This window comes from Idiotropiscis lumnitzeri, chromosome 9 (assembly GCF_059441095.1).
Source record: "Idiotropiscis lumnitzeri isolate Australia: NSW breed Sydney's pygmy pipehorse chromosome 9, RoL_Ilum_1.0, whole genome shotgun sequence".
NCBI classification, from domain to species: Eukaryota; Metazoa; Chordata; class Actinopteri; order Syngnathiformes; family Syngnathidae; genus Idiotropiscis; species Idiotropiscis lumnitzeri.
In genome coordinates, this window is record NC_142399.1 from 6,845,816 (window position 1) to 6,873,140 (window position 27,325).

Genomic DNA, 27,325 nt, shown 5'->3' on the forward strand with positions numbered 1-27,325 from the left:
GAGTGGAGGGAGTGAGGTTCAAGTTGTCTGCCAATGGGAATTTTTGTGAGCCAATCAAATGTTTTAATTAGCGCCTCTAATGATTAGAATGGCGGGCGGGACCTGTGGTCTTTTCAGTGTGGCGCCCGGGGCGGATGTGCGCCCCTGTGGGCGCTTCCAACCCTCCCCCCTCCCCCTCCTGGGGCAGGCGGATGGGGATTTGGTTGGGGGTCCTACCTGAACCCCAGTGGGACCCCATGGGGGACCCTTCCTGTTCAGACTCTGGAGACCGGAGTCAGGAGGGACGGGGTGGGAGGTGGCGCGCCCACACCTTTTTGTTTGCTTGGTTGTTTACAAAAGTGCCACATGATCATTATTGTCCTTGTCGACTCCGAAAAACGGCTTCCTTGCACTCCCAAGACTTTCTGATGCTTGAAAAACATTCTGAAAAATATTTTAGTGCTCTAATGTTTTTATGTATCTTCCTGGCAGTCCCTAAAAATAGTGGCAACTAAATTTGTGCCAAAAATAAATGCCCCCCCCTTAAATAAATGCTTCCCTTTTATTGAAAAAATCTTTTTTTTTTTTTTTTAAATGTTGGATTGAAAAATTCACAAATATTCAACAAAATATACAATTTGATTCAAATATTCAAACATGACTTATGAGACAAAAATAGACACAATATATAATATTTGAAGTGTAGCCTTGTAAATTGTAGTTGAGTCATTCCATTGACATTTGACCATTTGTCCTCATGCGGTCAACTCCAAAGTAATCCACTTTTCATGATGTCCGAGGTTTTCGAGCCGCCTCCAAATGTGACGTTTAGGCAAAATGCGGCCTCTTGTTGACTGTTTGTCATTGTTGTTGTTGCTTTTGGTGCCCTCAGACTGGCAGAAGACGGAAGCCCAGAAGCGTCGCGAGCAGCTGCTGCTGGACGAGCTGGTCCTTCTGGTTAACAAACGAGATGCGCTGGTCCGGGATCTGGACGCCCAGGAGAAGGAGTAAGTCTCGGCCACACGCCGTACGCCACACCTGCTCATATACAAAACGCCATCATCATCATCAACAGCAGCAGCAGCAGCATCTCCTACGCCATGACTCCATGACATGAAATAGGCGGTTTCCAGGAGTGGCAATTTGGGGTACCTGTAACCTGTGGGGGGGCCCTTTCTGTCAAGACTCTGGAGTCCAGTGTCAAGGGTAGCGTGGTGCCCCCCACCTCTTTGATTGGCAAAGTGTCACTTAATCAACAAACAAGTCAAGTCATTTAAATGATTAGTTGCTGCTGTACGGTGTATTTATTTAATTTAATTGATGGTTTTAGTGATGTTATTATAGTGTCCCTCAGTAATTAGTGACCACTAACTCATATTAATCCGCTGAATAAAAATTACGTTAATTATGTGTGTGTGTGTGTGTATATATATATATATATATATATATATATATATATATATATATATATAGTGTATGTATATATATATATATGTGTATGTATGTATATATGTATGTATGTGTATATATATATATGTATATGTATGTATATATATGTATATGTATGTATGTATATATATATATGTGTATATGTATGTGTATATATATATATGCGTATATGTATGTATATATATGCGTATATATATGTATATATATGTGTATATATATATATATATATATATGTATATATATATATGTGTATATATATATATATATGTGTGTGTGTGTATTTGTTACAGCTCCATCTGTTGTGAAATACGCTATAAAAATAAAATTGTATTGTGTGTATGTATATATATATATATATATATATATACACACACACACACACATTTGTGTTTTGATGCTTCTTTATGTCGTTTTGATCCGGTTTTCTCTGTCGTTTTGGCATCTACCTTAGCTTTTACTATTTTCTATATTGTTTTTTGCATCCATCACAGGGCCGAGGAGGAAGACGAGCACCTGGAGAGGACGCTGGAGCAGAACAAAGGCAAGATGGCCAAGAAAGAGGAGAAGTGTGTCCTTCAGTGACGACACAACAACATCAAGAGCAACAAGAACAAAACGATTGTACATGTGTGTGGCGTCATGTCACGTTCTTTGGTGGTTTTAATATTTCATGCTTTAAAAGCGGTACTTTTACGGGGATTTTTATGGGTGTCGTGATGTCAATGGGAACTAACGATCCAGGTACAAAAAATGTCTTTGATGTATTTCTTTTATTTCTAACTTGGGACGGTGAGCAGGTGGACTTTTTAAAAAGAAAAAAAGAGGAAAAATTTGTTTCTATTTTTTATTCCATTCACTTTACAGTTTTTTTTACTGTAAAATATCTTAAATTGTCCATATCTGCTCGTTTTTATTTTTTATTTTTTTGCTTCAAAGCCTTTTAACCAAAAAGTAAAAAAAATCCACAAAACTTTCTTGTATGTTTTCACCATAAAAGCTTGCAAGAACCAGTTTTTTTCCTCTAAAAGAGTCATGCAGTCAAAGTGAAAAATGTATTATTTATTGTCTTATAAGATGCTTGTATGTGAAACGACCATCACTTTTCTTTCCTGTTTGAATGAGTATTTATTGAACTATGCTTCCACATGCATCATCTTCTATGAGCGCTCACATATTCAGTTTTATTTATTCCACTGGCTTCAAGACCAACCTTCAATAAAGCCCTTGTACATTTCATACTCCAAAAGAGATCCTTCGAGACTTTTTTTTTGCCTTATTGAGATTGTTTTTTTGTTTTTTTTTAAGGTTTGCACATGTTTTGGAAGAAAACGAGTGGGTTATTTTAAAAACTTTTGTAAAATGGCGGTTGAAACATGTATTATTTGAATTGTTGCTAAAATGTAATAACAGAACACATTATTCTTTTTAATTAAGATTTATAGTGTGCAATTTAAAAGATCTCTTAACACCAAGATCGATTTATTCAGTGTCTGTCCCGTGTTGTGTAATTCCTCAGCGACTTAACGAGTCGAATTAATTCACTTCCACTGAGCATGTGTGGAATCATAAATTGTAACATTTCCAAAAATTTAAATCTTCCCGACTTCCAAAACTCCGGTGCACCACTGCGGTATGCAGGAGCGTGCGTAGCCGGCGAGGAGGCGCTTCGTGGCGGCCTCGTCCTACTCTGGCTCTCCCCCTCCCTCCATGTCTCATAAGGAAGGCGAACAAATCAAAAGTGACAGCACACCTCTTCTTTTTCTTCCTCCTCCTCCTCCTCCTCTTCTTCTAACTTTCACATTATTAATCAGCCCCACTTGACTTTGTTTTATTGCACTTGTCACATCAGGGATTAAAATTAATAGAATAGATGAATTAAAATGGGATGGTGGAGGGGGAGGGAGCCCTTTTTGATGGTCGACTTGGATCACGCTGTCAAAATATTTCTTTTTGTTCATCACAACTTAGTATACAATGACAATTATATTATTTAAAACGAAATCATATTTTGTAAAGTTTTGTCTTAATGTCAACTCGTTTTTTTTAAGAATAAACAATCCTTACCTGCTATTATTGAAATAGCCCAAAATCCTCTAGTTTGAGTAAAAAGCATCCACAAACACACCAGCATAGGCCACACGTCCACGTCCACGACCGGGTCCACTTGCACTGCACTGCTGCTACTCAATCCCGGGGATGGATTTATGGAAGTATAGATGGATGAAGGAGGGATGAAGGGAGCAACTTTTCCCTCCTCCTCCTGGCCGCCTTAATCCTGAGCTTTAGCGGCTCAGAAAGGAATTCAAGCACAATTTGGGATTAGACAAATAATCTTTGGGACCCAAAAAAAAGATGCCTGATCACTTGATACTTGTAGTAAGTGACAAGAAAAAAACAATCAATTTTAGTTGCTTTTGCTTTCTTTTTGCACCCTTTTCACAAATAAATGCTGTTTGTTTGTTTTTTTTAATCAGGCATTTTGGGGGGCCTTCCACACTAATTAAAAAAAAGACTCTTCTTACTATAAAATATTTCTATTTTTCATAAGGTACGTGTGCGTGAGATTTGCGGTGAAGGTGCTCGCTTATTATTCAACTTTACGTCCTCAAATGTAATTCTAAATGGGGATTAGAGCTCATTAATATTCATGAGGCTGGCCCGGGTGTTTTTATGTGCGTGTGTTAATGTGTGTGCTCTCGGTGTGTGTGTGTGTGTGTGTGTAAAAAAAAATAGCAAAATAGTTTAGTTTACTTTTAGACGGAAAACACAAAAAGTTTGTCGTATGTTAGAGTTTAATGAAAGTGAGAGAAAAACAATCTAGTTAATTGCTTTTACGTCCAAATAAATAGTAAACTCAATGCAATGCAAATTCAATTAAATAAAACTGACAAAAATAATAAATAATAGTGTATTTTTAATATTTTCAAATGTACGTTTTTTTTCTTTTTAAGTTTTTTTTATTCGAATAGTGTGTTAACTTTAGTTAACAAAAAAAATCTTCAATAATGCACATGCTTTTGGAAGACAAATCCTTCCAAAGAAGTAAAGACCACAAAAAATGGACTTCATTCTGTACAAAAACAGATGACTGGCAAATAAACAGTAACTGTCCGATTTAAAATAGTTTTAAATTAAATACATTTAAAGAATAAAATAAAAAACTCGTTCTTTAACTAAATAAAATTAACATATTTTGTTTTTACATTTTTAGCAATCTTACACTTTTAGGTTTTTGAAAGAAAACAAGCAGCGGAGGCCCTCGGAGAAAAAGGAGAGGAAAGCGAGAGAGAGAAAAGAGAGAGAGAAAAGTGGGCGTGGATCCCTGCGTCTCCTTGCTCTCTTATTGGCCACAAGGCCCATCTCTCGTGCGGAAGTAGCGCTTCCATTGGCTGTTGGTGGCGGGCTGGCAGGTGTCAGCGTTCTCTTAGAGGCGCGGGGCGGGCAGAAGGCCTCCATTAGCTTCTCCAAAGCACCCACACACACCATAACCGCTACCCACACACGCGACACTCTCCTCGGCCCGCGGACGACGCAGGACTCGCCGACGCCGGAGCCCTTTCGGAGCCTCTTCCATAGCTTTTGTCAGCCGACATGTCGAGCGCTTTTCTAGCCGAAGGAGAGCGACTTTAGGCGGCTTGTTGCTTTCTTGCTCCCGTTGCTGCTTCTGGATACTTTGAATTCATTTCATTTGTTGGGAAGGAGAAAGAAAGACAGGAGATACTCAGACAAGGTGACTTCGAGTTTGATTACTTTTTACGAACTTTTGGACGAAAACACGTTTTTTAAAAAAAGTACGTTTTCGATCACCATTATAGCGACCTCAAAGTTGTGGTAAGAATATAAAAATCTGGGGGGCAACAAAACAAAAATCTTTTTTTCTTATAAACAAACTAAAGTGGAAAAGTACATTGCAAAGTTAGCTATAATTCGTATACAATGTTAATTTTGGGGTCACTGTTTATCAGAATTATCGATAATCTAACAAAAACACACTGTTGTCTTTTTGTAGTCTCCATATTTTCACTGGATGTAGTAATTTCCATTCATTCATTTTCTGCTCAGTTCATCCAAAAGTGGTTTCGTTCATCGTTCAATTCAGGTTATGGTTATTTATAATCGTGTCGCAATTGAATTGAATTGAATTGATGGTCGTGAAAAACGCACTTGACTGACTTTTCTATTCCTATTTAACATAATAAATAACACATTTACTCCCCCCCCCCCCCCAGTAATACAGTAAGAGTTTAATATGTATCGTTAGTGAAGTTGTGCCCCCCCCGCCAAAAAAAATAACTAAAACCAAAACAGTACCCAAGTATTTTCTGGTCACGTCATCCAAATGCGGATTCGTTCTGCGTGTTTTTATTACTCAAATTTGGGCCCTAACTTAATATTGTATAATTAAAAACAGCAAACGGACCATTCCTTTTCTTTTATTATTATATTATTTATATATTATTCCAACTTTAGTTTAGATGCGGGCTATGTCGTGTCCCGGGTCTTATTGGAAAAAAACAGTAAAAAAATCCATTCCCGAAACAGACATATAATAATTGCGAATACGTTAAAACCAACAATACATTTACTTATAGAAAATCGCTTTGAAAACATGCAAGTTTTGGGTCGCCACTTTTTTTAAGTGGTCGTAAACAGTGTGGAAGCTTAGTTGCCGGAAAAAAAATGAGCGATGGTCAATTGTTGTTGGAATTGTTCTCAATTGTTTGTCATCTGATAAGAGTGCTAAATTATAATTTTGGGGTGTTAACGTCATTTGCACATACATGTTTTCTTGTCTACTTTTGAGCGCAATACACGTCCGTAGTCGTCTGGGGAACTCAACACAAGTTTGATGACAAACGCTCCCAAGCAAGCAAAATTCAAATTCTTCATTTTCTGCCTAAAATAAACCAAATAATTTGACTCGTTTCTCATAAAATATCCTTACTTCCTTACTATCGCACAAATAACGGAAAATTAATGATCTTTAAAACGATATCAAATATCCTTCATTGATTTAATCAAATATTTATTTAGCACCACCCCACCCGTGGACTTGATAAAATTCGAAGAATAAACAAGCGTGAGCAAGCACTGAATAGATTCATGTGCCTGCTTTAAATAATAGATTTTCTTTTTCAAAAACTGCAAAGGAAAAAACTCAACTATGATTTTTCTTGAATATGTATACAAGGTATTGCTTACACAAACACTTAAAAATAAATAAACTTTTTCATTCATTTTCATGAATTCCATTAAAGGCAGTCCTTTCCCCAATTAAAAGCAACTTATGACATGTTTTTTTATTTACTTTTAGATAAAAAAAAACGTTTTGAAACTTATCAAATCCAATTAAACACTTTATAATCATTGATGACATGATTAGATAGAACGTTTAATGTTTTAAGAGTTTCACGTTTTTGTTTGCTTAAAAAAACGTAGTTAACATTTAAGCAATAAAAATTGCAGAGACTTAATTCTACATTTTAAACAAATTATTGCCAAAAGATCTCCATGATGCATCAATTTGATGAGCAACAATGTTGTGAAACTCACAGCCCGGGGGCCAGAGCTGGCCCTCCATAACATTTTACCCGGCCCACCAAAGCATAGACACTACATTTGCTCATTTTAGTCACACAACAAGTTACATTTTTAATTAAACATTAGTTGACAAGAATTATATGACTTCTGATTAAAACGCGTTGTTAAAAATTGATCTTTACACATTTTTAAATAAAATGTCCCAAATGATGAGATTCCAGCCTCCTTTGTTTTTCCACATTTGTCAAAATATTCCATAGATTTCGATCTTCAAGGACATCTTGGTCATAATCCCCATTCCCAAAATACATTTTCAAACTAAAATCCCCCAATTTATAAATAAAATCCACAAATCAAGACATACATTTTAATTACTCCGTTATTTCACATATCCTAACCGATCAAATTCATTCAAGTTTGAAATATTCAACACAGTTTCGGGGGCCTTTTGGGAACAATCCTTATACTTCCATAATAGCATTTTCAAAGGGAAATCCCCAAATTAGTATCTTTTTTCACTTTCACCCCTTCCACGTTTTTTCCAACCGATTCCAGCCAGCTCACCTTCAACTCCTTTTGAGGGACATCTTGGGAATTATTCGAAGATGGTGACAAAAAATTCCAAATAAAATCGCCTACCTCCTATTTGAACAGTTCTTGATTCAAACCTTTCTTACTTTTAAATATTCATCTAATTCTGGACATTTGGGCAACTATTTCACACTCCAATTTTCCAAAAGCAAATTCTCAAATGAAGCGAGAGCTGACCCCATCCACCTCCCCTTTTCCACATTTCTTGGATTTGCAACTTTAAAACAGTCAACCCATTTCAGGACAACTTCAGAACCAAAAGTGTGCCAATAGTGCCCATGAAAAAAATATGACGACGTAGTCCTAACGACTTTGTGTGAATGTTTGTGAACGTCTATTGTTTTTTGTTTCGTTTTTTATTTGATTTCCGTGACGGCGCCTGCAGCGAGCCGCCTCGGGCCCTCGCGTCCCGCCAAGCTGCAGCATCCCCGGGGCCGAGCGGCGAGCCAGTGGGCCGAGCTGGGCGGCGCCGCAGTGAGCGCCTGTAGCATGATGTCCTACCTCAAGCAGCCTCCCTACGCCGTCAACGGCCTGGGGCTGAGCGGAGCCGCCATGGACCTGCTGCACCCCTCCGTGGGCTACCCGGGTACGCACGCACGCTCGCACGCTCCTTGTGTTCCAGTTCATGAGTGACGTCACACGCCGACTGTCAATATTAAATGACTATGGACTCATGCACAATTCAACGTGCGTGCGCAAACATGGAGAGTTATCTGCTCGTATAAACGTGGCCTTGTTACGTTCATGCAACTGGAACGAGGGAGTTTAAAAAAGCGCAACTCGCTCTTTTTAACGGGGTCATTGATTGTTCGTGCGAGTTATTTGATTCTCAGGCTTTCCCATTCATTTTGATTTGTGATCAATCACAAGTGTTTGTCATTGAAATGAAAACACGTTCACGCTACCGAAACGAAATTGGTTTACTGAAGGCCCGGTGCAGGTCAGCATTAAATTGTGAATTAGTGCAATTAAGCACACGAATAGTTAACACGAAACGAAAAAAAACGTTTAAAAATCGTGATTAAGACGGTGTTCAGTGAATTTCTCAGAAATAGAATCATGTAAGAAAAGCAGCACAAAAGAACGTTTTTTCATTATTGTATGACATTACAACATGGGAAACAAAATGAGTCCAAGCACACTTAATTTTATTAGGGCTTCGATTGTCAGTGTGCAAGTTTATTGGTGATCTTAAAAGACAATTTCTTGACTTTTAATTAATTTTTACTGTAATCATTTATTTTCAACCTTAATTAGTTAAATACAGGCGTGATGTTGATTGTCCCGTTTTGTCGTTTGCAAAAAAGTTTTAAAAAATAAGTCTACGTTAAAAAAAGGATAAAAGTGGTCCTAACTCGCCTTTGTTTTTATTGGAAGAAATTACATTGCGTTTTTCAACTTTCTATGTAGATTAAGACGTTACTTTTGTTCCTTTCCTGTAAAAATCGATTTATCCCACGTCAATTCTAAACTGTTACTGTTACTTTCGATCATTACAAAAACACAGAATATACAATCAATTTATTTAAAAAAATGCAAAAGACCTTTTTTCATGGAGTAGGCTATTATTTGATCGCTGAAGAAAAATCACTTTCATATTTGAAGTTATAAAATCAGTTCCATTCGGACAAAGTTGACCACGGGACATGCCTGTTTTAAAAAAAAGTCTGAATAAAAAAATAAACGTACAAATTAGAGTTTTAACGCTGTGAAATAATGGCGAGAATAAGTTGTCATTGCTGAGGAGATTTACTTGTGCCGCGTTGGGTTGTTAGCTACGCCCAGGAAGCAGCGTCGCGAGCGGACGACGTTCACCCGATCTCAGCTGGACGTCCTGGAATCTCTGTTCGCCAAGACCCGCTACCCTGACATCTTCATGCGGGAGGAGGTGGCTCTCAAAATCAACCTGCCAGAGTCCCGCGTCCAGGTCGGCGCCTGCACCTTACACGCACTCACTTTATGACTTACACGATGTCACTTTTTTTTCAAGCCCAATTTCCACCGGTTAAATAATGACCAGATGCTATCAATGTGCTCGGAGCTAATAGGCTAATTCATTAGCCCAACAGGCGGCCTCTTTAAGTTGATTTACTCCCTCGTTAATAACATTCAGTTGTCACTTCAAATCACTTCGGAGCAAATCGGAAGTGACGTCAACGACTTGAACAAAAGTCTCCTCACTTGACTTTTATCGAGTCACTTAGCGAAGTATGAACTTGGGAGAAGAGCCTAACTTTGGACATCACCATTTTAAATGCGAAAAAATGTGCTATTACTCACATATAACTTTTTTTTCCTTCAGATTTTTATCAATGAGCTAATATCGAACATTAACACTCTCATTTATGACTGACTAAAAATTGCCTCCCCCCCAACACCTCCCTAATCGAATGTAATGAATGCATTTAGAATATGTTGGGGGCAAGCAAATGGCCACCAAACAATGTTTAAAATACGCAACTGCTCATTTGATGTAAAAAAAAAAAAGATTGACAGTGTTCTGGTTATTTCTGACTTCTTTTTAGAGTTTTAAGGTACAAAATGAGGTTTAGGGGTATGTAGGCTGCATACCCCCCCTCTATTTATTTATTTTTTTATATAAAGTACATTGGATGGGATAAAATGTTTATTATAATGTAAATATTCAAGTGTTGAAGTGTTATGGTTATTTCTGATTATTTCCAGAGTAACCTCAATGAATAACAGGTGGTTTTGAAATGTGCATGTCACATTTCCATTTCACAACTCGAAAATAGCTACAATGAGCAATTCAAATAAGAAAATGTTTATTTTAAGTCATCCGTGCTTCAAATGGGGGGGGGGGGCAAGCACCTTGGTGAGCAAGCGCAGGCCCCTGTGGGTCTGCAAGTAAGAACAACGTGCATAGGATGTGGGGAAAAAGTAAATAGCCAACAAGAAATATGAAACCTCAAAAGATGAAAACGTTCACGTTACATGTTGCGAAACGTTTTTTAAATTTTTTTAAAAAAACTTTTTTCTCGTGTAGTCTCGTTGGTTGACATTGAAAAAAAAATATCCTCAAACAGCTAGATTGATGGAAGCAAAAGTGTGTGTGTGTTTTTTTAACTTGGTCCATGTTGAATAAGAGCAATAAGCCTCTCAATGCCATAAAAATTAAGAAGTTGCTTATTTTAGAGAAGTAATTTCTAAGACGAGAAACAAAAATATTTCTTGAAGACTACATTTTTTTATTAAAAGCTGTAATGCATATTAATCAGTTTTAATTTTTATGATAACATTTACTGTTTTAGTATTTTTTTTTTGTGCCACTCCTTATGTAAGCGGTAGTGTTCAACTGCTTTGCGTTACGGGATAGTGACAGCACATAGTAGGATTTCTTGTGTTGGTTGCGTTTTATCGTCTCAATCACAAAACCTGACGATAACGGCACAAAACAAAGTCCTCCCGTCAATTGAGGCGATACAACGTGCCCCTACACAAATTCTATGGCACAGCAATGTATCAAAATATTGAAATAATGAGCCCCACATTTTTTTACCAAGGGAAGTGCATTAAGGTGGTTTGTGTGTTTCCAGGTGTGGTTCAAGAACCGTCGGGCCAAGTGTCGTCAACAACAGCAGAGTGGTGGGGGTGCCAAGGCACGGCCCCCCAAGAAGAAGTCATCGCCGGCCCGAGAGAGCACAGGTTCGGAGAGCAGCGGTCAGTTCACGCCGCCCGCCGTGTCCAGCACGGGTTCATCCTCGTCCTCCTCGGCGGCCTCCAATCACGCGGCGGCGGCGCTGAGCAGCAGCACGGCTCCGTCCATCAGCACCGTGTCGTCCATCTGGAGCCCTGCTATCTCCCCGGGTAACGCCCCCGCTCCGGCTGCCGCGCCCTCGGCCGCCCCGCTCTCTGAGCCCGGCCCGCCCTCCAACGCCTCCTGCATGCAACGCTCCATGTCGGGATCAGCCACGGCTGCTACCTCGTACCCAATCTCCTACAACCAGACGGCAGGCTATGGCCAGAGCTATCCGGCCCCTTCTGGCTCCTACTTTGGGGGCGTGGACTGCGGCTCCTACTTGGCGCCCATGCACTCCCACCACCACCAGCTCAGCCCCATGGCGGCCTCGTCCATGTCCGCCCACCCGCACCACCACATCGGCCAGTCCTCAGGACACCCGCACCACCACCACCCGCACCACCACCATCACCCACATCAGGCCTACGGAGGCTCCGGACTGGCCTTCAACTCGTCCGACTGCCTGGATTACAAAGAGCAGACGGCCGCCTCGTCCTGGAAACTCAACTTCAACGCTTCAGACTGCTTGGACTATAAAGACCAGACCTCCTGGAGGTTCCAAGTCTTGTGATTTCTGACTTTGAGCGCTTGGGGTCGGAGCGCTCGGGAGATGGCGCATTCGGGGTCCGGAGCATGTTTTGGTACATTCATGAGCTGGAGCGCTGGGGAACTGGAGCGCTCGGAAGCCGGAGCAACCAGAATCCAGAGAGCGGAACTCTCCGGCTGCTTCTGAGTGCTCCGGCTCCTGAATGTTCTTGAGCTGGAGGGCTCAAGGAGCCGTAAAACTCAAGAGTTCAAGAATTCCGAGTCCAGAGCATGTTCTGCTTCGGACATGGCATTCTCAAAGCCCGAGTGTTCCGGCTCCCAGTTGCTCTGGCTCCTGAACGTTACCAAGCTGGAATTAGCCCGAACGTCCGGGAGCCGGAGCACAGAATTCTTAGAGCTGGAATGCTCCTGCTACTGAGCGCTCTGGCTGATGAATGTTTGTGAGCCGGAGAATTTGGGAGCTGCAAAACTTGGGGCCACTTGAGAGTTGGAACTTGAAGAAGAGAAAAATGATGAGAAGGCAGTTTTTTTGTTTGGGGGCGGGGGCAACCAGAGCAGCCGTGTGGAATATCAATCAATGAGCTCTGTTACACCCTTTTTTTAATTGTGTTTTCTTTTTAGAGATTTTTAGTCAGCGTCTGAGCTGAAAGCGTGTAAATATGTATTTGGGTCAGTTCCAGTGGCCGCCTTTAGATGGTGTTTTTGCAACTCTTTACTACACACGTTGGAAGGAAGAAAAATACTGAAGAAAAAAAATGTAAATGTTTCCAAAGAGATCAAATTGGCCCATTAAAAAGTTCAAATTTTATATTTGATGCTTTTGTTTTGCTCTGAACAAAAAAAAAAAAGATGTTTTAGCAGGAAGAATTTCATGGAAGTACGAAGGATTCCGCTCACTTCAACCTCCTCATCTTTCTTTGGCTTTGGTGATGTTTGAACAAGGCACTTGGCAACAACTAAAAAAAAAACTGAAAAAAAAAACTAACAAAAAAACGTTTTGTTTTGACTTCTGATCACTTTGGAGAGCAAACTCCAAAACCGCTCTTCACTTCCTCCAAATGACTTCTCTTGAGATGATGTTGAATGTATTTCCAACCCCCCCCCAAAAAGGCGAGAGCACCCTCACTCCCATGTTCATCCAATAAAGATCCCTTCAGTCATGTTTATTTCTTCTTCATTTGAGTCCTTGAATGAAAATCATCCCCCTACTTGCTATCGCGGGGGAAATGCTTGTTGAAGCTTTACTTGATCATGTGTTGATTTCAAATCCGCGTTCGTCATCAAGCTTGGTAAGTGGGACGTGCTCCCGCCAAAAACGTAACGTGACTCAGCAATTTAGAAGGATTAAAAAAAAAAAAAATAATAAAAAAAAAAGGAGGAGCATGCGTGTGCACGAGTGCTTGTTATGTCAATCAGAGGACGATAAAGACAAAAAAAAAAACGGGAAAATTGAGGTTTGTTTGGAAATGTTCATGGTCATCTCTGATTGGCTGACGGTTGGCACCATATTTTGTCCTCCTCACATGCTCGCTGACTGATGGAAAAATGTGATCCACCAAAATTATTATAGATGGTATACATGATTCTTCTTAATTTTACTTGATGCATGCATAATTAAACGTTATTGCATTTAATTCCATTACTCTTTCATAATTATATATTTATATTAATACAAATATTTACATGCTATTTAAAATATTTTTATATTATTTAATTTAATTATTTAACTTAAAATTTAATTCAAGAATTCTGCCTTTAGAAAAATAATATTGCTCTTTCTTTGCGTTTACTGAACAATGTTGAGGTCTTTCTAATATTTGCAGCTACCCGAGAGCAATCAAGTGTTGCCACCATGTTGACTACATTACAAATCATAACATGTTAAAAAAAAAGTGTAAATAGAAAATCTGTGTTCGGGGAAACACAGCATTGTTTACATTACACATGCATAAATCTATTTATACTAGACACGTTTGTCCTTTTTCCCTCTTGGCTGCCCTTTATTTGGTCAAAATATTAAAGTCTAACATTTTGGTTTTCCATTGTGAAAGAAGTAGTCAAGATGACCCAAAACAGATGATAAAAATAGCAAATATTTCAAAAATAAAACCTGGGTTGTGAATACCCTTTTGGTGTACATCTGGATAAAGGTGCCAATACAGGAAGTTATTTCCCCAGTTTGATGCTATAAATGGAAGCGTCTCTCCCAAAAGGAATGATTGGTACCACCCGTCTGCTCAACAACGAGAAGGCAGCCTGATAACAGTCAGGCCTTGGGGGAGGTCTGTGCTTCACTAAGTGGCTGGTGAGTAATTAGATATGGTCACTAACAACACTTCTAATGGTGGCCTCAGGCTTTTTCACCGTGCATAAGTACACAAATACTTAAGACAGAAAGTAGGGGATCGAAATCGCAGCATATCGCCAACCATGTGGCAAGAACACCTGCCAGCAAAAAGTTTTAGTCAGAGGTTGCTTTGTGTTTTGGAAAATGATTAGTTTTTTTTCTGGAACATCAGGTTTTTGAAATAATTTTATTTTTTAGGTTTGACCTATAAAAACCTGCGCAGTATGGATTTTACCATGCATCACAATTTATATCTGCAACGCTTCAGAAAAATAATCCACCTGTTGTTGAATCTAACAATAAATATGATTAAATATACACAAATACATATTCCTATTATTATTAAAATTGTCAAAACCTGATACAGTAGAGAAAAACAAAACGTTTTTCGGAATCAGTGCAAAAATGAATCTCGAAAATATTTTCCGATTAAAAAAAAAAATATCATCCACATCCATTTTAAGGTTTAAAAACTGATGTGAGAGTTTAACAAAACAGCTGTAAAAGGGAGTGTGGGTGGTGGTGGTATGTATGGTGAGCAGAGACGAAAGTTAGGGTGGGCTCTTGCTAATGTCTAAATTATATCAGATGGCCCAATTAAGTTGTCTGTGTGATGTCATCATTTCATATAAAAATGAATTGACATTTTTTTATGGGTAAATGAAACCACTTGACTTATATCAGTTCCTTTCCCCTTGGTTTGCTGACATGTCTGACCTGCCATGATCACGAGGCATGTTGGGAATTGCTGGGATAATCATCGCTCAGAGCGTGGTTGCGACTTGTTCCCGCCCTCAGGAGGGAAGCCGAGGTGAATGTCGTTGGCCTCGGGGTGTCAAGAGGATCTTCCTCTTGGAGGACGAGCTCATCTCCAGACGTCTGTCTTGTACGTTTCCTTTTTCACTTACATGGAGACACAATGCAATGGTCATTGATGTTAAGACAAAGAAATAGCAAAGGCGCAAAATTGACATTCATGCTCACCCGCAAAAATCAGGGAAACATCAACAAATAAAGCAAAAAAATAAATTTCCGGGCCTTACCTTGGAGCAGCCAAAGTTGAATTTTGACAAATTCAGTTATTAGCTTTTAAAAGAGCAAAATATTGCTCAAATCTAACAAAACTAGAGAGCATATGTTTGATGCGTGAAATCACATAATCAAGTACATAATGACATGGAGCTTCCACAGACGATGAAGCAGCCCTGAGGGTGGAGGGGCCATCATTAACGCTGATAAATCCCACCATGCGACAAAGTGCTGCAGGCTGCCTTCATTAGGAAACATTAACAAGGCCACGAGTGTGTTAATAGCACTGATGGACCATGTTAAACATGTTCGCTGGTGGCCATACGCGTCATTACCATTGCAATTTATTCCCTTTAACACCGGCGCTTTCGCAATAATTTGATGAAACGCCAAACACAATATTTGCTGTTGTTTGCAGAGGATAAAGAATATATCCTGGGAATTTTGATGTAAGCTCTGTTTGGACGTGTCGTAAATTGCTTGGTGTCAAGTTGGCGGCACTATAGCAAACACCTTCGACTAAAAGATTTGCTCACAAACTAGAGACAAAAAAAAAATAATTATAACAATGGCTTTGTATCGACAAAAACGCTTCACCGTCAGGTCACTCATACAATGACGTAGCACTGTACTTATAAAAATACATTTGCTCCAATTGACTGCTACTAAAGTGGGCGGTGACTCCTTTTTTTGGAGTGTCAAAAAAGTCTGCTGCGTGTGGCCTCCGCACTGAGACGCTGAGGCTGTTAAGCAATTTTTGCAGCTGTCAGGTCAAACAATCAGAACACGACGGTGTGTGAAGGCAGCGTGACAGGCCAAACACGGCGTGTACTGGATGCGTACATAAGAGAAGTATTAGTATCAGTCACCAAAATGGAATTCCTTTCACGCGGCGGATTGACTCGGCGGAAAACGTGGCACGATTTTTCCCTTTTTTGCCACGAAACAAAAAAACAACAAAAAGGAAAAGCATCCTTGCTGATCTTCTGTCCATTTCCAAACATGGCTCCTTGTATGTTTTTTTTTTTTTTTGGGGGGGGGGGGGTGTAAATCCTCTTAGAATGCAAAGTAAATAGATTAGGATACAGTGAAGGATTTGGCGCTGTCAGATTAGGCAGGCGAGCGCGCCGCGCCGTCAGCTCTGACACCAGCATGGCGGATGCTCAGGAAAGGTGGCACGCTTTAACGTCGCCGCTCAGCTCCTGTTCATGAATAAAACTGCCGGCCTTAATCTCACACACGCACGCATGTGCGCGCACACCTTGAGCAACATTCAATATCAGTAAGGGTAATATATTAAATGGCATGATTAATGAAACATCTTCAAGGTGTTTCCTGCAAAGGGGACAAATGATGCAAAGTTGAATTTTTAATGTCGAGGTTTCGGGGTGAAATTAAAATACACAATCTTTTGAGGTGAACTTTATGTGACCTTTGAACATTTGTGTGCCAACTGTCCATTTTGCACGATTAATTTGCTGTTCTCTCACAAAGCTAAATGGTCAAAATTCTCAACATTTGCGAGGACGTGCCTTTCCGTGACTTTTCCAGTAACTTTGTTGCAACCTGTTGATGACATTCCATGAGACTCAAAAGTAAGTTGCTACTTACAACTGAGAGCATTTGTTTTGCAATCTTACACTTTTTTTTACACTGTTGATCATTGGTAAATACACCGAAACCTCAGCTGGTCCTGATGCCGCTTCAGTGCGCCGTTCAAGAAGTCCACCATTGTCAATAACAATGATTGGTCATTGATGATTAAGTGGGCGCATCACTGTCGTTAAACTGTTCAAAGATAAACCAGTTGGGGCACGCCGGCTTTGTAGTCTTCCTGAGAGACAACAAACACAAACATTTTTTATGTAAAGATGGTCCAATCTAGCCTATGTACTCTATATAATAAGAAGAATGAATAAAGCATTTATCAAGATTCTGACTACGTTCCTAGTTTAAAATCTATCAAGAACTACTTGGGACTACTATTGCATTTTGCATATTAATTACTAATTCATAGGGAACATGGCAAAACTAAAAAAAATAAAATAAAAAAAAAACGTTGAATATTATGGAAGCAAAATTTTAAAAATTATGAAATAAAATGAGAGTAATAGAAAATAAAATGTTAATATAAAACTAATAAACAAAATTGTAATAATAAAAGTTGAGTTAATGCAAAATATTAAAAAATCCATCAAGAATTCAATAAACTAAATGAAAAGAATAATGGATACAATTGCAGTTGAATAACAATTAAATATAAATGAACAATAAGCACACATAAAAATGAAGAAAATGTGTTAAAATAAAAAAAATGATAATATTAAATAATTACTATAGAGAGTTTGTTGATATAGGGACTGAGCGTGACGATAAAAAGCGGTCCTCTGTGAATAATTGCAATAAAAAATAAAAAAGTCTTGAGTGAAAAACATTTTTCCGACTCGGGAAGGTTCCCCAAAAAGGTAAAATCACGAATGTTGAAGTGCAACTATGAGGAGGCCCGCTTGCTGTACAAGATAGAATTTTATTTGTAATAATTTACTTATACATTTTACAAAACAAACATTCATTCATTAAAAAAAAAACATTTTATAATTTAATAAAATGATTCACTCACATTGAGGCCACCTCGTTCATCTTCCTTGCTTCCTGCAGAAGAAAGGGAACAGACGTTTCATGCATAATCGTAAACTTAAATGCACGTACACACACTTTCACAACGCATGAACAGGCCGGGTGTACTAATTGAACATCCCACCCAGGCTGGTTTTGAAGTTGTTGTCACTCATGGTGATCGCTCTGCCTGTGAGCGTTATGCGTTAATAAGCTTGTGATTGACATTAAAACCCTTATGCAAATATTTCAAACAATGTGACGCAAATCGCCTCCATTAGCCTATAGTCTGGATTATGAAATGGCAGCGTGACAATTCCCCATCAGTCCGCCATTTGGAATCATTTGATATGTTGAAGCGGCGTGAAAAAGAAAAAAAAGCTTGTTAAGTCGTGTAACAAGGTAAAACCACTTCATGGCTTCAAAGCACTTCATTTTACTTTGAAATAAAAAAACATTCATAGTTTAATGGCTAATTTAACCACCCAATCAGGAAAATTTCAATTTCATCTATGCTAAAGTAAATGGAGGAGGTGTGGTCAAATTCACCTGGAGGTCAGTTCTTCAAAGCGAATGGACGGAATGCACGTGGAAGTGGAACGAAGCATTTTGAAGAACAGTTACAGTTGAGAATAAAGATACTTGGTTCCATTAAACAAAGAAACTGATCACAAATGGATGGAAATTTGTTGTAATAACAAAAACTACATTTCACATGAAACGTTTACATTAGCTTTTATGTATTGGTGTAAAACAATTGACATCGTTCTATGTCAGGTGACCTGACGACAACATTCCGCAAAGTGAGGCCGTGGCCCGTCCGCTTGTGTTTATTCTTATTTATATTCCTGCGCCTCTTTCACCTGCAAAGGTTAAGCTGCAGCCTGCGATAAGGCGTGCGTGTGAGACACAACACACAGATAGTGGTGTGTGACAGGCAGACACACACACACACACACACAAGCTGGTATCGGTATCCTGGCGGCTGAGTTTGTCTGTCAGCGCTGAACAACAACAACAACAAAAAAAATCTCTGACATTAACACAATAGAACACTATTGTCTACGGTCTAAGGTCTAAGGACTATCTATGTATGGTCTATCGGGCTATCGTCTTTCGTCAAACGAATCTGGTGGAATGGTCTACCAACTATGGCCTAAGCACTACAGTCATTTGCCACGTTCTATGAATTATGATCTGTGAAATGAGTTCTATAGACCAGTGGTCCCCAAATGTCAATGAATTGGTACCAGGCCCACGGATGGTCCAAAGACTATGACCAATTGACGGTGGTCTGTAGAATACGCATCATGGTCGGCGGACTGTGGTCGACTCGAATGGTTCACAAACTCTGGTCGATCGTCTCTCGTCTATGGTGAATGGCCTGTGGTTGATTGACTGTGGTTAAATATTCAAACTATACAAAGTAGATTATGGTCAGTGGGATCTGGTTCTAATTGATGATTAAAGCGAGAAATAGACGTTAAGTTGACACGACTAACAAAAACAAGTTGCTGCGCATATGTAGCTGAGAGCGACAAGAGATCGGCAGCCATCAAAGAAACGTTGGGCTATATCCCAGATTCCCGCTCATTCGAACTCGGCATAGATGTGGATTTTTGGATTTGGGGGTGCCTTGGGGGTGGGGGTGGGGGTGGCAGGGAGCCGAAGAGCCCCCGGACTGCCATTGTGCTCTCACATGGAGCCAAATGCGCAAAAAGCTAAGCTGTCGCTTGTTTCGCATGAGAAACAAAGAAACTTCATCTGAGAAAAGATTACAATGGTGGAATGCTACAACAGGAGGGGGTTGATATACAACATTTTTTTTTTTTTTTTTTTTTAAACGAAGGCTTTTTGAGCATCGCTCTCTTCGGATGAGCTTTTTCTTGGCCTCAGTCAGCAGGCAAAGACTCGGGGCAGCATGTTGCCAAAATGCTTCCTTTATAGTTTCCCAAAAAAAAAAGAAAAAAGAGCTTAGCAATGCACATCTTTCCGCTTCGGACCTAAATTGGCCGATAGGAAGGGATTTTGGACGAACTTTGAGGAAGGCCGGGTGGACGGAGTCATCAGTCAAAGAGCCGCAAAAAAGCCTCGGGAGGACGCAGAGAACACAAATCCCATATAAACACTCCAGTACGATAGTTGTCCGCCTTTCACAATACAGCCACGGATGCTTATATTTGTGTGTTTAGTCACACTCTTCATTCGCACTGTGTTGTATTAAAGCATCACTGGGGTTTCGTCAGGCGTTGCAAATGGCGGCGTTTCGAAAGCACTGTGGGCTGCGCCAGTGTGTAAGAGCCAGAACCGATACGGCTTTGACATTTCAAACGTCACCGGAGAGACGACGACGTTTGCCTTTCATACGCATCAGAATGCACACAATGATGAAGCGCAAAATGTAACACACACACACAAAAAAAACAGCAGCAGCCTGGGAGGAGGCTTCACAAAAACGCGGATATTATTATGTGCGCTACAACATGACAACAGATTTCTGACATGTTCACTAGAATACAATGTAGAACAGTTTTTACAATGTAGGGCAATAGGCCTGGGAAGGGAACAGTAGTAGGTGGCCTTCTGGTCTTTGGACTATGAAATATGTTCCATTGACTATAGGCTGTGGTCTACAGACTACGATCTATGCTCAGATCTATGCTCGATCTACAGCTTATAGTTTTTAGCCTAAAATCCATGGACTATGCCCTACGGCCTGTGGCCAAAGCACTTTGGATTTGGGCTTAGAGTCTGTGAACAATGAACCTCGGTCGACAGATAATGGACTATGGACTACAGAGTATGATTTAAGAACACGGCCAAAAATAGGTGGAGTCTGTCCTAATGGACTATTCCGAATGGATTAGAGTCAATTCTTTGATTAAAGACCTAATGTTTAGGGATTGTATACTTTTGTCTTGGACCTATGGTCTATTGTTTAAAAGAAGCGGCTCAAATAATGGAGCAAAGGTCTGCGGTCAATGTAGAGTGCCAGAGGTTGGTGGAGTCCATGCGGCACAGATGAGAGACGGTTCTCAGAGACGGCAGTGAAACATCTGCAGTGTTCCCAAACTATTTGCATGTATGGAAAGAAGTTATTACTCACAGTGTTGTCTTGGGAGTGTTTGAGTGCGACGGTCTGGTTATACTTTGGCCTTCGACGCCCAGGCTGTACGCGCTCACACCGTTCCTCTCTCTTACAGCATCTAAAAAAATTCAGATGTTGTGGCCCATGGGTGTTTACAGGTACAGTGTTGCGGAAAGGCCAACATTTTAAATGTCAGCAAATTTTAGGTACTCCGCACACTTGAGTAAAGGGGGGGGGGGGGCGGGGATGAAGCAATTAAAACACATTTAATCCCAGCCATTTCACTAGAGGAAACTCCTCAATCCCAGCATTTTTCTGGATTTGGACTGATTTTGCGAGGCCAAAAGAATATTCTGTCCTAATGCTATACAAACACGGAGCTATGACGCAAAAAATAATTAAATAAATAAATAGATAAAAAAAAAGACGTATAAATACGTCTTTGGGATGCGGGGACTACGTTTTTGAAAAGGTATATGTATGTCTTATGGATTGAATGAATTAAGGTACGGTAATGTGTAATCTGACACACTTTCAACCATTTATTGAATGGGAACGTCAAGCATACAAATACAAAATGGTTACACTCACAAAGCGCAGGCACAAACATTGGAATAAACAGTCAATCCAACGTCACACAACGCAGCACACAAATGTCACACGATGTCCGGCTATTACATTTCCAAACCACTTTATTTAATTACGTTATTTTGTTCTGATTTATTACAATTTCAGACGATAGTGTGCTATTTTTCATCTTCACAAGAAAAGAATGGTGAGGTTTAGGAGCCACTTGGTCACGATACAAGTAAAAATCGGAAGTCAAGCAATCACCGTGTTAAAATTGGTTTGATGATCTGGAACATTTAAGTATGATGAATGTGCAAAAAAAAAAACTAGTATAAGGAAGGGGGTCAGTATTTTTTTACAGCATTGTTTAAATGCTATTTCTCCTAAATTCCTTCTTACTCATTTACAAACATCGTGGAGTTTCCACAACAAAACCTGACAACTATGGGACTGAATTTTTATGAAATGACAGTGATTAGCATGACACATGCTCATATAGATCATTAAAGTGTCATCAGTTTTCCGGTTGGCTTAGCAGGGCCTCCCTTTTTTTTTTCTTGAGGATTTCACACCATGACAACAACACAGCAGATCCCTCCTCAAACGAGCGGTGCAGGTTGTACAAAACAGCGAGTGGGAATGCAAAACTGCGAAACTAACAGCTGTTATTTGGGAGGTGGGGGTGGTTTGGGGTTGGGGGGGCGGAGGTACACGCTGGAGCTAACAGGCTTTTCGGCAGAGTAGACGTGGATCTCCAGATAAAGCTCTTCTTGTCCCGACGCCAGCGCGGAGGCCCGGCGGCCGCGTGGCAACTTCACACGCAGGAGCTGCGTCAAAGCCACTTGGCTCGCGCTCTTGGCATTAAGAAAAAAAAAAAAAAGGCGACCCAGAAGAAAACGCGATAGCGTGAAAGAGAGAAAGCTTCGCCTCCCACTTCTGGTGACGCTCACAATGGCGTATCTGTGCCCATCGCTACACTTGTCAGCCAGCAGCCTTTTCTGAAAGGACCGTCGCTAAGCTGCACTGTGATTCTTCCATTGTGCGTTTTGAGAGCGCGATTTACAAAAGGACGCGCGTGAATGTAAGAAGATGTGCGCAAAAAAAACATCCTTCGGATCCAACATACGGACGCAGCGCGCCGCAAAGATGTCAAAAGCATTTGAAGAAGAATGAGTTTCACATGGAACTCTGAATTGCTCCTGCAGGTTCCTGGAAGTAAAAAAAAAATCATCTCTGGTTGTAATACCAGATTCTTGTCAGAAATTGACCTTAGTCCAACTAAAAGTATCCATTGAATAAGGCCGACGGACCAAGGTTTATGATCTAATGGTGTTTGGACTACTGTCGGGAGTCGATAGTGCATGGGCTACATACTGTGGTTTATGGTCTACAATTAACGGACGATGCACGATTGATGATCTGTGATTTTTGGACGACGGCTTGTCAATGATGAGCTATGGACTTCAGACTAAGGGACTATAGTGTATGGTTTGTAGTCTTTAAGGCAAATCCTCGCTACAAAAAAATGACTTGACTGACAAGCATACAGTGGATTTCAAATCAGATTTTTTTTTTAGCTTGAATGACATAAAATTATTTGCTAGGATCAGGATGTTGTTTTGGTGGCAAAAATGCCCCGGGTCACACTCGTAGCTTGCATCTTTCCGAGTCTGGTCATGTGAGCTCTGAGCGACTGTTATGTTATATTTCAGTCGCCAGCAGGTGGCGTGGCAAAATGGCAGCACAATGAGAACAAGTGGATTTTGTTGCTTAATTCATCTTCCACAAATGCAATATTCATCAGAATACCGTGTTGAGATTAGCGGGGGTTGCATATAACGCATTATTTTTAAGAACATTTTTTATTGGATTTCCCCTTTAATGTCTACACGTCCAATACATTTGGCTCTAGAAGCTCAACAAATAAGTGGAAACTTTTCTTGCTTCTTCTCGCAGCCTGCTCCAATGCCGTATTTTGGGTCCAAGGCTACGGCAAGCTGCAGGTGATGCAGACAAATCATTGAGGAGACAATTAAGAGGCTTACGAGGCGGGGCACGAGGGCGCGCGTTGCGCATCTCGTGAGGGACCGAAGAGAAACGCTGCGTATTCATTGGCCAGGCAGCATGAGGCCGTAGGCGCGCGACCTTACGCCGCCGAGTTAAACAACCCTAAGCGATGGACTTTCCTCCTCCGAAGGACTCATCGGACATGCTCGTCGAGTTTACGCGCGGAATGAGAACGTCGCTGGGTGAGGAATGACGAGTGTGTAATCAGGAACGCTCCTTGATCCGCTCTGGTAGGTTCGCTCTCATTTGTACATCCGGGTAACTGGAGGTTCAAGAAAGTAACATCTTTTGAAGATTTTTGGAAACCACTTGTATCACATTTAAGACATCTCCTTCGAATTAAGACGAAAATGTAGTTGACGAAGAGGTCTGAAAATTGCTAGACTTGGGCAATGTATGCTAAATATTATATATCATATTTTACACCGTTTTTCATATCATGTATGACACATTTTAACAAGGGAAGCCACATTTAATTCCTTTTAAGACCTCTCCTTCACTAAATACTCTGAAATGTTACCAATATCTCGTGAAGGAGGAAGTCACACTCTCTGAAGACATATTGCATGCAACGTTTTACAGCTGATTTAAGCAAGTCAAATGTAAAACTGTTTGAGGTCACTTGAATGAAATGCAAGACGTCGCCTTCATTCGATAAGATCACAAAGATTAAAAAAAAAGATACAAATATGGACGGGTCATGATTATATCATAATATTTGGAGTTTTTCTTTTTTTAAACAAATATTTCATTTACTGCATGAAAATCTTTGACAGGTTTCCGAAAGCCAAATTTAAGACTCTATAAGTTGACTACAGTCAGATTTAAGGCCTCGCAATTTTTTTTTAACCATTGAACAGGATTGAAGGAATTGTGACATTTGTAATTATCAATAAAGCCTTCATCCTTCTTTTTGTGAAAAAAAAAAACTTAAATACATCTTATGTGAGATCCTGAGGACGCAATTGTCGTCAGAGAGGCCTTCGAGAGTGTATGACTTATTTTAAAATGTCTATAAGAAAAAAAAAAAAAGTCACCTTCAGTGTCTTTCCGTTTAATCACAGCGATTATTTCCTGGCCGTCGCACGCTTCCGCCGCTTGGTGGGCCTTCCTCCTGGCCACCTCCGCCAGCACCAGCTCGCCCTTATCGCCTGCCACGTAATGGAGGTCCTTTGAAGGTACAGCGAGAGAGAAAGAAGCGTTAATCTAAAATGAATCTGGGCTGGGGTGACAATACTTCTCTTTTTGGGGAGGAGGCATGGCAAAGGGGGTGCAAGGAGGAGGAAACAGATGAAATGGAAAAACGAGATGTTTGAAGGCCAACATCAGAAGGACGGATGAAATGTGGCTTTTCCTGAGCAAAACTTTGAAATCAGCCTGCTTGTGTGGTTTTGAACTGTGGCGGGATGTTATCTGTCACATGTAGAAAGCGGGAGGAGTTTCACACAGGAACACGCATTAGCACAGCAGCCTATATTTAAAAAAAAAAAAAAAAAAAAGACTGTGCACCCTTTGCGTGGCCCTCTTTGAGTCCAAAACAGCCATGAAGTGCTAAAGCACGTCAAACAGCGACATCACACTCATATTTCCCTTTGAGAGCCTCAAGACGCACCTCAAAATAAGAGCACAAGATCATCTTAATTCATCTTGTGCTTTATGAAACGAATGGAAAGCAATTTTTAACATGTTCCAGACCCCGAGCAACCACAAAAAAATAAATATCCACTGTATCATATTGGACTTTATAAATACAGACACGAAGAACTGAGGCAAGGACACCTCTGGTTGTTTTTTGCAAAGGATAAAGAATATATGCTCGTGAACATTGTTACATTATTTCTCTACTTACTGCTCCACCATTTGTATTAAAATATCGCTTGCTTAAAGGGTTATAACCAGTGCAACAGCAATTATATTCATTATCGTTTGACAGTAAACTTCAACTGATAACAAACAGAATATTTCACAATCAGACATTTTTCTATGCCTCAAAATGCCTCCATTTTGGTGCAACAAGTATTTTTTTTAAGTTGTGACTTGGTGTGAAATGTTTTGGAACCAATGGCAAAGAATAAGGACTTAGAAAAAAAACCCAAACCCATTATGGGAAGACAATCAAAACACTGCCAAAGTGACTTGGTGTGAGAGTGAATCACATCCGGGCCCCCACAGAGGGGCTCCCGGGCCGGGTGCGGGGCCCTGGGGCCCATCAAAGGCTACGGCATGTTGAGGAGAGCCTTTCCGCATCAGCGACATCACACGACTGCACCGTGGCGACTCGGGGCTCGCAGCGGATAACCCTCAGCTGCTCAAGGCAGCGCCCAGCTGGGCCTGCACTCTGCCCTAATACCCCCATATTGGAGGGCCGGCTTTTGTACCCCCACAGGGGCGAGAAGACGAGGAGGAAGACGAGGAGGAGGAGGGCTTCTGCCTGCCAGAAGAGAGGCGGCGCAAATGGGAACGCAGGCCAGGCCGGAAAGGCTGAGAGGGGGGTGAACGGACGGCAATGAGAGAAAATGGAAGCGTATGAATGGGAACAGATTGGGTAATTATAGTGCGGCGTCTGCCCTCTGTGGCAGCCAGTTAGGGAGGAAATGTGAAAATGGACGACAACAAAATGGCCTCAATGGAAGCTCAAAGGAGCTGAGGCAGTGGAGAGCACAAGGACGCCGCCCCTCAATTAGACATGAACCAGCTTCACAAATTGATAATTGTCAGAAGGACTAATTGGGTGAACGATGATGTCACAATAGAGTGAATCTATATTTATCGCAAACATTTAAAAAAAAATTCCACCTTGAATGTTAGTGGGAGACTTCAAGTGTTTTTTTTTTCTATGCAAGGTAAGGCTTCCGTCCGTCTTGCTACCTAAACCCACAGTCCAGACATACTGTATGAAGAAGATGGTAGATTGCTGTAACAGGCAGTATATGCCAGAAATTCCTGCAGTAACTTCAGTGTTGCCTCCTGGCAGCCTCCCTGAACGGATGTTGTCTCGTCTTTTCATCGATTTTGGAGAGACGTTCAGTTCTTGGTAATGTCACAGTTGTGCCACATTTTCGCACTTGATGATGACTGATTTCACTGTGTTCCATAGCATATTAAATGCCGCGGAAATTATTTTCGACACTTCTCCTGACTGATGCCTTCAAACATCTGATGATGTGGAAGCTCTCTTCTGACCATGAGAGATCCATCCATCCATTATCTGGACCGCTTCTCCTAAAAATTGTGGCGGCGGGGTGCTGTGCCTATCCTAGCTATTTTCGGCCAGTAGGCGCGGGTCACCCTGAACTGGTTGGACATCAATATTATGTAATTGATGGTCAGAATACAGCATTGATACGCCAGCACCAAAATTGCATATTTTTATTGAATTGACAGCAGATATATGTGACACATTAATCTTCATGTACAAAGACATGTTTTGAATCAGGATATCGCAATGCATTGTCACGATATACCAGTGCCAAATACTGATATTTTGCCCAAATATGATAAAAAACTAAAACCAACCATCTTCCTCAAAACTGCATATTAAAACATAAACATTGTTAGCCTAGCATAATTATCTTTGTCTTTCATAATTTACGGTGAGAAAATAAAAAAATACCAACGCCTTAATAATAAATCTTTTTTTTTCTTTTCATTCAGGTTATGGCAAATGTTGAATTGGAGCAAATTGTGTCTTCTTGGTTGAAATTGAATTTGTTTGTTTTCCAAAAATGTTAAAAAACGACTT

The 27,325-nt window shown here is 40.4% G+C and overlaps 3 protein-coding genes across 12 annotated transcripts in view; 2 read left to right on the plus strand and 1 right to left on the minus strand.

Annotated features, from left to right (window-relative positions):
• The window catches only part of ehbp1 (EH domain binding protein 1), a 102,744-nt gene extending 100,068 nt beyond the window's left edge, over positions 1-2,676 (plus strand). For all 4 annotated transcript variants that reach the window (XM_088304758.1, XM_088304761.1, XM_088304759.1 and 1 more), the window contains 2 exons: positions 872-986; positions 1,920-2,676. In XM_088304758.1, the coding sequence (XP_088160884.1) occupies positions 872-986; positions 1,920-2,010 (206 nt within the window). In that variant the 3' untranslated portion in view covers positions 2,011-2,676. The remainder of the gene's footprint in view (positions 1-871; positions 987-1,919) is intronic.
• A 2,179-nt stretch (positions 2,677-4,855) lies between these two features.
• On the plus strand, positions 4,856-13,028 carry otx1 (orthodenticle homeobox 1). The gene is made up of 4 exons (XM_088305285.1): positions 4,856-5,158; positions 7,946-8,146; positions 9,336-9,487; positions 11,118-13,028. The coding sequence occupies exons 2-4, from the start codon at positions 8,050-8,052 to the stop codon at positions 11,889-11,891; spliced, it is 1,023 nt and encodes a 340-aa protein (XP_088161411.1). The 5' UTR covers positions 4,856-5,158; positions 7,946-8,049; the 3' UTR covers positions 11,892-13,028.
• A 3,623-nt stretch (positions 13,029-16,651) lies between these two features.
• Positions 16,652-27,325, minus strand: part of wdpcp (WD repeat containing planar cell polarity effector) — a 57,488-nt gene continuing 46,814 nt past the window's right edge. For 6 of the 7 annotated variants that reach the window (XM_088304819.1, XM_088304821.1, XM_088304823.1 and 3 more), the window contains 4 exons: positions 24,621-24,753; positions 20,965-21,064; positions 17,863-17,894; positions 16,652-17,076 (listed from right to left, as the gene is read on the minus strand). In XM_088304819.1, the coding sequence (XP_088160945.1) occupies positions 17,879-17,894; positions 20,965-21,064; positions 24,621-24,753 (249 nt within the window). In that variant the 3' untranslated portion in view covers positions 16,652-17,076; positions 17,863-17,878. Of the gene's footprint in view, positions 17,077-17,858; positions 17,895-20,964; positions 21,067-24,620; positions 24,754-27,325 lie in introns of those variants that run through there. The other variant, XM_088304825.1, reaches the window with a different exon arrangement.